General features: G+C 35.2%; 1 protein-coding gene across 2 annotated transcripts in view; it reads right to left on the bottom strand.

Moving 5' to 3' along the window:
- Positions 1-4,699: 4,699 nt before the first annotated feature.
- The window catches only part of LOC123712022, a 32,777-nt gene continuing 25,468 nt past the window's right edge, over positions 4,700-12,008 (bottom strand). The window contains exons 3-7 of one of the 2 annotated variants that reach the window (XM_045664929.1): positions 9,346-9,451; positions 8,671-8,813; positions 6,599-6,696; positions 5,990-6,155; positions 4,700-4,939 (exon numbers count right to left, since the gene is read on the bottom strand). In XM_045664929.1, coding sequence (XP_045520885.1) covers positions 4,836-4,939; positions 5,990-6,155; positions 6,599-6,696; positions 8,671-8,813; positions 9,346-9,451 — 617 coding nt within the window. In that variant the 3' untranslated portion in view covers positions 4,700-4,835. Of the gene's footprint in view, positions 4,940-5,348; positions 5,515-5,989; positions 6,156-6,598; positions 6,697-8,670; positions 8,814-9,345; positions 9,452-12,008 lie in introns of both variants that reach the window. The other variant, XM_045664928.1, reaches the window with a different exon arrangement.

Below are 12,008 nucleotides of genomic sequence, written 5' to 3'. Positions count from 1 at the left end.
TTATTTATGTCCGATAGAATCATGATGAAATAAACAATACAAGCTAATTAAATCCTAAGCTTTAGTATTATTTAATAAACATGATAACAAAATATTCATTGTTTATAATGAAGTAGAAAACTTGGCTATCATTAAGCGGCCGAAAGTACTGAGAAAGACTTTTCTAATTGAGTCTGAGCATTCTCATTATTATTATCAAGATTTCGACAATAATATTTCTCAAATGTACTTGCATGACGCCAATTTGATTTAGTAAGAATTTCATTTACGCTTCGATACCTGATTTCAAAAAGGTTTTCTTAACCCAGCCTCAAGTAATTGTGGGCGTAGCTGATTTTATAGGATCTCTGGCTGTAATAAACAAATTTGTCAAAGAGCCTCACCTATTATTAGATACAGTTATGAGTGTCCTAAGCCAAAATTAGAATTAGAAAAGATAAAAACGTGCAACTTGATTGTCTATACCTTCCTGTATCTGTTTTAGAACTGAAAACCGGATGCAAAGTGATGGAATCGTTATCGGTAAAATGCTGAGGTTCGCAATGCAAGAGAGTCATATCATGAACTCTGCGCCCAGAAGCCAATAAAATTATTGTGGCTGTGCGTTTCGAGATATGAAATAAATTTTGCTCATCTAGTTTTAGGCTTTTTAAATAATTTATAACTACCCTCGCATCCCATACTGGCAATGTTTGCGCGACTGGCCTTGCTATAGATATTGCTTTAAGGATATGTTTTGCTAATTTATTAGATGAAATTTTAACATCGCTTTGAGTCTCACAAATTGACGGTATGACAGATTTGTGGACTAAAATAGATCTATATGCCAGATGATAATTTATAAATAGTTTTGCTAAGTATCTAGCTACATCAGGCTTCTCCGGGAATCGACAGACTATATTATTTTGTGGACACCAATTTACCAAATAAATACCAAATAGGAGCATATGTTTTCCTTGTTGAAGCTCTCCAACAAGACGAAAGAAGTTGTTTTTCGTCTCGTGTCTAGTTGACTGTTAAAGATTCCCAGCCAAGATCAGCTTCCAACTGTAATTTCTGCACTTGAGGAGGAGGTTGACCAGTAACGGTATTTATCAGGGTTTTGTTCACCTTGGGACCATGTTCCTCCTTAGTTTTTTTTTATGTCGAATACAACAGTTTTGCTATCGCTTTGCAGGATTACCGTCGAGTTCTTTAGGATCTCGGATGTCAAAGAGATTGCTGCTACCACAGCGTGCATCTCCTTCAAATTGTAATGCCACTCCATCTGACTTTCAGTCCAAGAACCTTTGAGGAGTTTATTGTTGACTAGCGCTCCCCATTGTAGATCCGAGGCATCGGTGAAAATGTAGTTCCTTGCTTTGTTTCGATGTGAATCGGTGTTTTGTGACTGAGGTTGTGCAACCACCATACCATGTCTTGTTTCACCTCCTCTGCAAGAGGACTCGGGCAAAGAGGAGATCTTCTTAATGCATTGCTGTGTAGCTGCAGCGTTCGGCAATGCAACCTTCCCCGGTGGGTGATAAATGTCGCAAAATTGAGATACCCTACTTGAGGGTTCAATTGCCGGCTGACAAGCGTGTTATCAAGCACTGACGAATTTTGATTACTTTCTGCGGGTAAAGACTTTGCATTTGATAGTGTCCTACGTGATACCCAGAAAATCGATCGACCTAGTTGGAGTGCATATCGATTTCTCTAGATTTATGGTCCTGCCCAAGTTTTTCAAAAAGGTCATGGCTATGAGAAACTGGGAGTTTAGAATTGTTCTGATGAATTGTTATTGTTGTAAGTAATCGTCCAAGAAAACGATCACTCGTAAGCCCTGACGGCGTAATAGCTCGGCTGTCCAGTTTGTCACAGACGCAACCATTTTCGGAGCTATAGACAACCTAAAAGGTAGACACGTCATTTGAAAGAGTCTTTCCTCGTAACTGATACGCAGAAAACAACGAAACACATCTTCACCATCCAATGGCCCTTTTGTAGGAAATTTGGCGTTTGGTGGCGATGAAACGGATGAAAATGTTCTGATTTCATGAACTGATTTAAGTATTTCAGGTTGAAAATAATGATAAAAAGTGGACTTCCACACACACTACATTCACACTTGTGAACGACGGCGTCAGCGGCACTGGCTCGAATATATGGTCTCGAATCATGGTATTGATTTCCTACGATATCGCAGTTTGAAACAGGCGTTTGCAACTTTTTTAGAATTTCCCGCGTTGGTAGTAGTACTAATGACGGTTTTCGATTGAAAGGTATTCGAGCGGAGCTTATTATTTTTAGAATTGAAGAAGGAGATTTTAATTTCGCCCGATAGTTCTCTAATCAACCGCCCGAAAAGCCCATAGTCACTTGCGCTTGTATTTATTTGCTCTGTTATATTTACGCCCCCCTTTTTATTTTTTTCGTGGTCATGAAGTGTGTTTTTTGTCCCTGTTTTGAGTTGTATTGGTTACCAGGAAAGGGCTTTTGACTGACCTGAGACGTTGAAGCTACAGGCGATTTAGAACGTATAGGTGATTTAACGCGTATTGTTTTAGGTTGGTACCCGCGAATTCTGGCAATTTTGTCATACCACCCACTTTTTGTTCAGGATTAAATTGTCATAACTGTTCGGGATTAAACATGTATTCTGAAGAAGGGGGAATTTTATCCAAATCTTCTCTAACGTGTTTTCTTTTTAGGTTTTTTTAGCAATGATTTACGCTTGCCGCAAATAATTTGTAAAACATCGTGACTAACGGCTTTATACTCTGAAGTTTACCAAAATATTCTTGCAATTTATCATGTATAGCATTTGAATTAAGTATGACGTTCGACTGCGAAGACCACTCTTAAGACGCTAAGTAACGCCTTATTGACAAACTCATTTTCAGCTAAAAACGCGTTTGATAAGGCCGCAAAACTTCGTTCCATCAGATACAACTTTAAAAATCCTCTTGGAACCTTAATTCTTCATTAATTTTTAAATCAGTAAAAGCAGGAAAAACAACCTGTTTCGTCGTCGTGGCCATTTTTACCGTTTTTTTCATTATCACTTTGCACCAAAACCTTTTTTGACTGGTCTCTATCATTAGCCATTATATATATCGTAAACACCGAGTTCACAAATTTACGTAATAAACTTGAAAATAAATTTTAGGTCGATATAACTTTAAATTTACTGCTTCGTTTTGAAGTTTTTACTAGCTAACTGTGCTTGGCGAAAAACGACGCAACAATGAATAAGAATGCAGGCGGCTTGCTTTAGCGCGGTAAAAAAGTTAGTTCCAGTTTCAAACGTTGAGCGCTGGCGGCGGTGACACGTGATAGAAAAGGGTCGGATACTAGCAATTTGGGCGGAAACGAAAACGATGTACTTTCCTAATAATAATGGACCTCGGATGTCAAACGAAACACATAATAATATAATATAATTAATAAGGGATATTTCACTCAATCTGTAAATAAAAATACATAAATGAATTTTAATCTTTTATTTTTCAAAATTTTAAATACAAATAAATGGAAAATATTCTACACCTCGATAAAAATACATTCTAAATTGATTAATTTACATTGTGGATCACTTACGTCTAATCTATGCATTGACTACTCAATATTTCAAGAATATATAAAATTATAATAATTATACGAATATTGGAAAACGTACTTTAATATCTAAAAAGAAACGTCTCTTTTCAGTCAACTCTACTAGATATTCAGAGATAAAAGAATAATATTTTACAAGATATCATATTTTATCTATGGGTAAAATGGGTGTCGATATCGAACTATGCTTAAGGATATGTCTATTCTAATATTCATACATAATTATGAGCATTTGTTCGGAAATTGGATCCAATCATCGTTCACCCTTGTGACGAATTATCTTAATCTAGTGATTTTGTTACAGTTATGGCGGAGTTCACGTCGTCATACTCCAAACATTCAAAACCTTTACATCTAAATTCTTAGAATTTGTTCGGAAAACAGTTAAGAGTTTCGTAAAGCCGTGCTGCATAGTCGAGTTCTTTGCGAAGACTCGACCAAAATAAAACGTGCCAATAGGAATAAGTCAATCGCTTAACCAGATTCGGGCCACCCATGAGAGAAGCAGTGTATGATTGTTTTGATAGACGGAGATTTAAAAATGAAAAAAATTACAATGGGTGTGGCGTCATACACTGTAACGGCATTCGTTCGAAACTCATAACCTTCAATGTATGCGAGCATCCGCGCTAGTACATAAACGCTAGGAATAAATTGTTTTTGGACTGTTTCTTCTTACACTTCCACTTCAGGCGGTTAAGCCTGCAACCGTCGTCGTGGTAGTACGCGTACTCCGGGTAAGGGATGTAGGCGCCGGTGACCGGGTCCATGGGGACCATTATCGGGAGATCGGTCATCGAGGCCGGCCGGTCCTCGTACGAGGAGCCGGAGTCGTACTTGGGGTCCGCGTATTGGGGACTCTCCGTGTCGATATCCCGACTTTGGTTGCAGACCGGGAAGCTGCGACTCGTCGACCTGGATCGGTTCATGGGCCGGGTCGACGAGAAGTCGGTCGAGATCTGGAGGCTCCGAGGCCTCGCGGAGGAGAGGTCCGCCGAGTTCTGGAGGCTCTTGGGCCGTCCCAGGGTGTCCGGGGGGGTCTCGTCGATACGCGAGAGCGTGTGCCGTTTGACCGGTCGGTAGACCTTCCGTTCGCCGAGTCGGGGTCTTCTGATCTGGCGGTGGGAGTTGAAGGTCTCGAGAGTGGAAGTGTGGGAGGGGGCAGGGTTGCGCGCGGGTGCCTGCGGGGCGGGGGAGTTGGCGAAGTGCGCCTCTTCCCTCATCTGGTCACATGCTCAGTAGTTGTAGGGCCCGTATTGGGAGCCGTGGTAGTACGGCCCCGGGTACGCCTGGGGGGGAGGGTACCCGGCGTATGCGTATTGCTGCTTCTGGGGGTACACTGGAAAACCGCAATACGTTAGTAAGCTTATATAGGAATATAGTGAATGAGTATTGTTGTAAAATAATTTGTTTCCTTTGACATTACTAATAGTTAACCAAAAAACTGCAATTTCTTGTACTGCATTATTTATATCAAGTGCCATTTTGACAGTTGTCATTGACAATTTTGTTACTAAACAACTACTGTTATATACCTTTCATGATAAAAATTACCAATGGAATAGAAAATGTCAAAAAACATGAAATAATAAAATAAACGAACCCAAAATTATGTTTAACTTTAACAGCATGCATGCACCCTTTAACACATCACCAAAAATATTTACAAAACTGATGAACTCAATTGGCCAAAAATCTGAAACTATTGTTTTATTGATTAAAATGAATGTCAAGGCCTTAAGCATTACCGGGCATTAGGTACTGCATGTTAAGTGCTTCCTCCCGTTCCCGTTCGCCTCTCAAGCAAATGGCCGCCGACGAAAACAAAATGGCGGACATCAGAGACAGACCCACGCCGCACCACGCCACGATGTACGACCAGTCGTACCAGATACGACTGTTATCTCGTAATATCTGGTTTATACCGTGTGTCGTGTGCGTTTATGTATAAAACATTTGTGTAAATGTATTTTTATTATAAATCGATAAATGTGTAAAAGATTTCGTAAATTATTAAGAGTCGTGTATTGAGTTATGTACACACCCGTGTTAATCAGTAAGCGAGTTAGTATTGCGTAAACCAGATATTAAGAAATATAGCGAGGAGCGATTATTTGGTCGCAGATCAGTCGCCAAACGTACGTTTCGGAAGAAACATGAAAAGAAAGAAAGCATTTTTGTTAGTATTTCTTATTAATAAGATTAATTCTTAGGGTAAAATATTCCGTGTCGCTTAACACGAATTAGTTTAAATAAATAAAAATAATAAAAGGAATTAAATAGAATAATTATATAAAAACAATAAACAATAAAACAACGAAATTAGACCGTTTCAACCGCCAAGCGTTAATTCAAGTCACCAAGATGGCGTCCAATATGGCGGCCTAACCTGGCATTATGTACTGCACGTTATTCTGCTGTTCGCGCCGTTTCTCTTTGCTCAAACAAACAGCTGCAGAGAAGAAAATGACGGAGCTCCCAAAGGAAACGCCCACAGATAACCAGGCCAGGATGTATGACCAATCGTACCATACCGAGGAGTTGTCTTTCAATACCTGTTGTTTACATAAGTGAAATCCTACAGATCCGATAACCATACCTTAAAGCATCGATAGCCAATTATACTCTGTGCGGTAAGAAAACCGTCAGACATATACACTGCAGAACCAAAACTAATTATCATAATAAACAGATATTAATAAAAATTGGACTAAATTAGCAATTGGCATTTTATCTCAGCGTAAAGACGAAATTAACTTTAATCAGATTTTTAAAGAAATGTGTAAAATAGTCAACCATAGCATATTTAAAACCAATATTTTTATGAAGGAGTTTAAAATTAAAAATGCACAGGTATTCTAAGGTAACTTAAGGTTACTTAATTACAGAGAGTACTTGATTCATAGGATACTCAAAATTTTAAATTCACGCAATTGTTATAGCAATATGGTTTTAAACTGATATTTTAAATTTAATATTGGCGTAATTATGTTCTTACGTTAGGCCATTGCTGGTAATATTCCTCTCCAACGACTTTTTCCTTTTCGTAGAACTCTACTCCGTGCCACAACGCCATTGCGCCCGCGGACAACAAACCTGAAAATAGTAATTATTTGTCAATTGTTTTTGTAGAAAATAATACGACTCAATACAAAACGACTTTGACTTAAAACTATATTCGATATTCCGTATTTAGGACACCGATTGAACGATATCTTCCATAATCTGTGGTTATAATATTTCTTCGTGATTCGAGTGCCATCTAGCGGTACTATGTGGACATATAAACCCCATCGCGCGGTATTCTTATATGTATTAAAATAACTACCACAAAAGCAATCTTTATACAAGAAAATACACAATATTTATTCATAAATAACCTAAAAGTCATAATATAAACTTACGGTTTAAGATATTTATTTCTTATTAAGAACGTTGCAACATTCACATGAGAAAATGTTCTAATACAATAGTACAAAAGTATAACAGCGCACTTGAACTCTAGGACAAAACACGAAAAGGTTTATGTAGTGTCGTGTAATGTAATCATTTACGTTAAATTATACATATTATAGTTAATTATGTTTATATTTAAAAAAAACACGTATAAATAAAGATAATAAGCGTTTATTTTAATAAATGATCACTATCGGTAATGTAGCAAATATTGAAAATTATAACAATGGAGTACGTCCTGCCACGTTGGTCGTGACCATCACGGCGTGGTTTATCAATTTATTGTTCTACATAGGTAAGGAAAGAAAGTTTTACTTTATGGTAAGTAGACACAGCTACTTTTGAATTAATATGCATAATTACCGTTAAAATTAACTGGTGATGACTGACTTTGATACGAAAATATAAATATGCTTTTTTTTGATGAAGTCATTACGAACATAACGTAAAATATAAATAAGAGATCCAAGGTAAAAACATGCAAAAGTCTTTTGAAGTTAAGTCTTGACACATATCACTGCCTTAAGACACAATTTGTGCGAGTCGCAAACTCTCACATAGGATGGGTCCAACACAATGTTGACTTTACTTACTACTTTAGACTCTATACACATTAATTAAATTATTTATGCTACGCGTCTATATTAATAATAAAAAAATTTATTCAATTTTAAATAGTAGTAACTAATACCAACTAAATAAAGTATCTAGTTACCTAGCTAGCTAGCGATATATGAATTTTGTTACAACTTTTTTGTCATGAATAAAGATTTAATTATTATTAACTAAGCGAAAAAGCATCTTCCAAAAAACTAATTCTATAGCTTTAATATTCATAAAAAACAGATTTATAAATGCTTTAATAACTAACTTTTATCAAAATATTAATATATTAAGGCATATATGTATACGTGGGTAACACTGAAAATGTTCAGAACTGGCCAGTTAGAAAACTTTTTTTTAATTTCAATTTTGGAACTCTTTGGTTACCTAATGTAGTGTATTGCATTCATTTGTCATTTGTTTTTGTGAATTGGCGGCAAATCTAAAACTTTTGTTACACGTGAAAATGAATCTAACGCGAGAAAATTTTCGGTCAATGATTTCATATGACTCTCGTTGCGGGCTTCCTCAACAACAAAGCTATGATTCCCCATACTTTAACCGACGACCAGAAACACCTTTGCATGGACTGGTGAATATATGACTATGGCAGGTGTCGAAATAATGAGTCATTCGCCATACAGTACTGACCTGGCGCCCTGCGACTTTCATTTATACCCAAGAACTAAAGACAAAATGTGAGGTATTCGTTTTACGAGCCCTGAAGATGCGGTGAAATTGTATGAAAATGCCATAGAAGAAACCCCTAAAAAAGGATAGGCCCACTGCTTTTCTCAGTGGTTCCATCGAATACGACGATGTGTAGAGGGTAACGGAGATTACTTAGAAATACAATAAGTATTCGAAACTTTCTACATTAAGCCGTTTTTCATTTTCTAAACATTTTCAGTAATTCAGTAGTTTCTGAGAATCTGAGGCCCAGACCTGAAAAGGTTGTAGCGCTATTTTTTTTAACATGTTCAGTGTTACCTACGTATAATGAATACTTACAAGTGACAAGCATTAGAATAGCTGTAGCGGTGATGTTTCCGGGGCTCCTCTTCCAACAGCCAACGACCCCGGTCCAGAAAGCGATGAAGAGAGAAAGGAAACCAACCATGAACAATGCCACCGTGGACCGGGCCATGTGCAACCTGAAATTATTAAATAACTATTAAATATACATCAACCCTTGTAATTTGATCGTTAATTGAAATATTGTATGTTTATTTTACTCAACATATATATTTATGTAATACAGCTAATTCATATTTATTATACTAAAGAATGCTTAAAAAAATATTTGATCAATGAAACTTAGATCTTATAATCTAGAATTTAGTATGAATTTGTACGTTGTTATATTTTTTGTATAAATAGGTAAAACTGTGGTTTATGTTTGAATGTGTATTCCGTTTTTGGTTTTTGTGTATAATGTAATTGTTTGAATATTGTTTAATGAGTAGCTGTAGGAATACTTTAATAAAATAAAATATACAGATTAAAAAACGTACGATTAATAATTTGTTGTAGTTAGATGTTGTCTAAAAGTTTTAAATGTATGAGGCGTTATAGTCTGTGATTATGCTAAATGTAAATGATAACAAAAATGATCTTGTCCTAGAACTGTTTTTTAAGTCGTCCATATATTGTACCTATAAAATGTATATTTATTATTTTTTATACCTGTTCATAGCGTCGTCAGAAAGTCCCCTGGTCTCGTTGTTTTCGTCAGGTATGAAGTAATCCACATTGCTGCAGTGCGTCTCCACGGGCGATAAATAGATCTCAACTGGAATAAGACATTTCACCAATAAGTTCATGATTATCAACAAGAAATCGAATGTTATGAAAATAAATAATTTTATTAGTTTTGTTTAAAATATATATTTTATTGATAAATAGAAAATCTAAGTTTTAAGTGTCTAATTATGATTTTCACATTGCGTTGGGTGGTAGAAACTATTTATAGGTTGTAACATAAAAGAGTTTTTAGTCAAAAGTTTTTATACAATATTTAATTTAAAATCCTAACAAAACCTCATTTAAACTTACGTTTAGTTCAAGTGTTGTCATATTTTGACATATTATAAATATATTAACAAATTTAATAACGGAATTGACTCGATTTGAGATAAACGCCGAAATTTTACCATATTGTAACAAAACTTAAAAACATTAACGGTAGATTGTAATCCGATGACATTTAAATGTACAAACGAGTCATGTTGCAATATTTGTGCGATTAATCAAATACATATCAACCTAATAATTGCAACTTCATTCTTTGCTGTTGCAAGGACTTACGAAATAGTGTATCCATTCTATAATCTACTAACCGTACAACCTTCTATTTGAACTAAGTATATATTTATTTCTCGTAAAGGCTTGGGGTAGATTTCTGACGAGGTATGTCTCAGAGATAATGTAAGAACATTTATTGTTTGATGCATTATTATAAAACTCATTTGTTAAAAATTGATGTTTACGTCTATTTATTTTTTAATATATGAGTGAAATTCAAGTGTTATGTATATGCTTTTTGTAATACAAATCATTCAGCTGGTATTTGATTGTTTGTCTATTATAATACTACAAAGACTTTCAAATCAAAGCGCGAAAAAGTACGAGCGAAAATGACAGTTTACATTACGTTTGACATTGACGATAAATTATTTATTTACGAATACCCAATTATTGAGTCATAATGCTTACGAATAGTATCCGTCTGACGCAAACATTCCAAGAATGCATTATTAACAAGAATCCATTCAAAAATTAGTTGTATAAATGCATATTTGACCTTCCTTCTCTGGGGTATCGGGGTGGATCCCTGAACGGGGCGTAGTATAATTAATTTTGTTCTCTACTTCTGTGGTTGTAAGGACCCTAATAAATCCTGTCACCAAAAATTTTGGCCACAGCAGGTGAATGTTATAATTGCCAAATCATCCATGTTCGGTGGTATGCTTGGGATAAGTAGAACCTCTTGAGCTACTTTTAAGCGGGAAAACAATGAACGATCTCCCACTTATTCTTTCCCCACCATGCAAAATCTAGCCAAGTTACGATATGTTACTAAATTAAATATTATAAAACGGATATTTAACATCCGGATTACTTTAGTTAATTGCATGTGAAAATTGTTAATTAAACTTTGCGTCAGTAAAATACGTAATATATTTATTAAACTTTCAATTGTGTTTTATCCTAAATTTGATATCGACTTTATTTGAACATAAATAAATATATAAAATTTTGTTTTATATACAAAAAAATACTTAGTTACTTCAAGGTTTTTTTAATCCTCGCGTTTTGGAAAAGTGATTTACAGGTTTAAATGGTTTGACGAGAAATAAATCATGTTATTGTAATAAACTTAACTGGCCAAACGAGTTTCGTATGTCGCTCGTGACGTCATTCTACAGGACGAAACTAGATATTGATTGCAAATTAAATTTATAATTGCTTTCACTCGATTCTGATTTTTCCTTTCCAAACATTGAGGAAGTTATATCAGAATGACAATAGCCGCTTTGTTCGGTAATAATGCATTTAAAAAAATATCTTTTAGATTGATCATGTTGAGACCTTGCGATACTAGGAATTAATGACTGTAATAATCTCGTAAATTCGCAAAACTTAGGCGCTTATCCGGTTCTCAAGTACGTATAAACGAACTCATAGTGAACATATATACATTCGAGCGAAAAGTAATTTAAATAAATAAATAAATTTCGACAATATTTCTCCTCATTTAAAAGGTAAAAAAGCGAACTAACTACATATTTGCCTCTTAGTAGAGAGAGAACGGCAGAGTTGAACAAAAATTGTTTCGTATGTACAATCAGATACATTCTAAAGATAACTGCATTGTGGAACCCACTTACAAAGGAATGCAGGACTCCGCTTGTTGCATTTGCATAGTACGTTGAGGTTTCTAATGTCAATATTCTAAATTTTATGTCTATTGCAGTATCGATAGTTGTTAGTTTGACAGATAACATTATAAAGTAAAATTCACTGTCGAGATTTAGCGCGAAATATGACTTTATGTAAAACCAAGTTTTTGACATATGTCATAGTTGGCGCTATTGTCTTGACAATTGACGTTTTGACTAATGCATAAAATACGTACGAAGAAATTTTAACCTATAACATTAAATGTTAGGTATTATTCTACCATTTTTTACTATTTCTTTTGATATATGTATTATCTACTTTTAATAGAATTAATATTGTTCTAGTTCCTTATTCAGAATTAGCACTCCATTGGCACATTTGCATAACCAGTTTGACAATGGACAATGAGTTTATAAATAAGACGATACAATACATTTTAGTAACCT

The sequence above is a fragment of the Pieris brassicae genome, chromosome 7 (genome assembly GCF_905147105.1).
Source record: "Pieris brassicae chromosome 7, ilPieBrab1.1, whole genome shotgun sequence".
NCBI classification, from domain to species: Eukaryota; Metazoa; Arthropoda; class Insecta; order Lepidoptera; family Pieridae; genus Pieris; species Pieris brassicae.
This window is presented reverse-complemented; position numbering and strand designations above follow the sequence as displayed.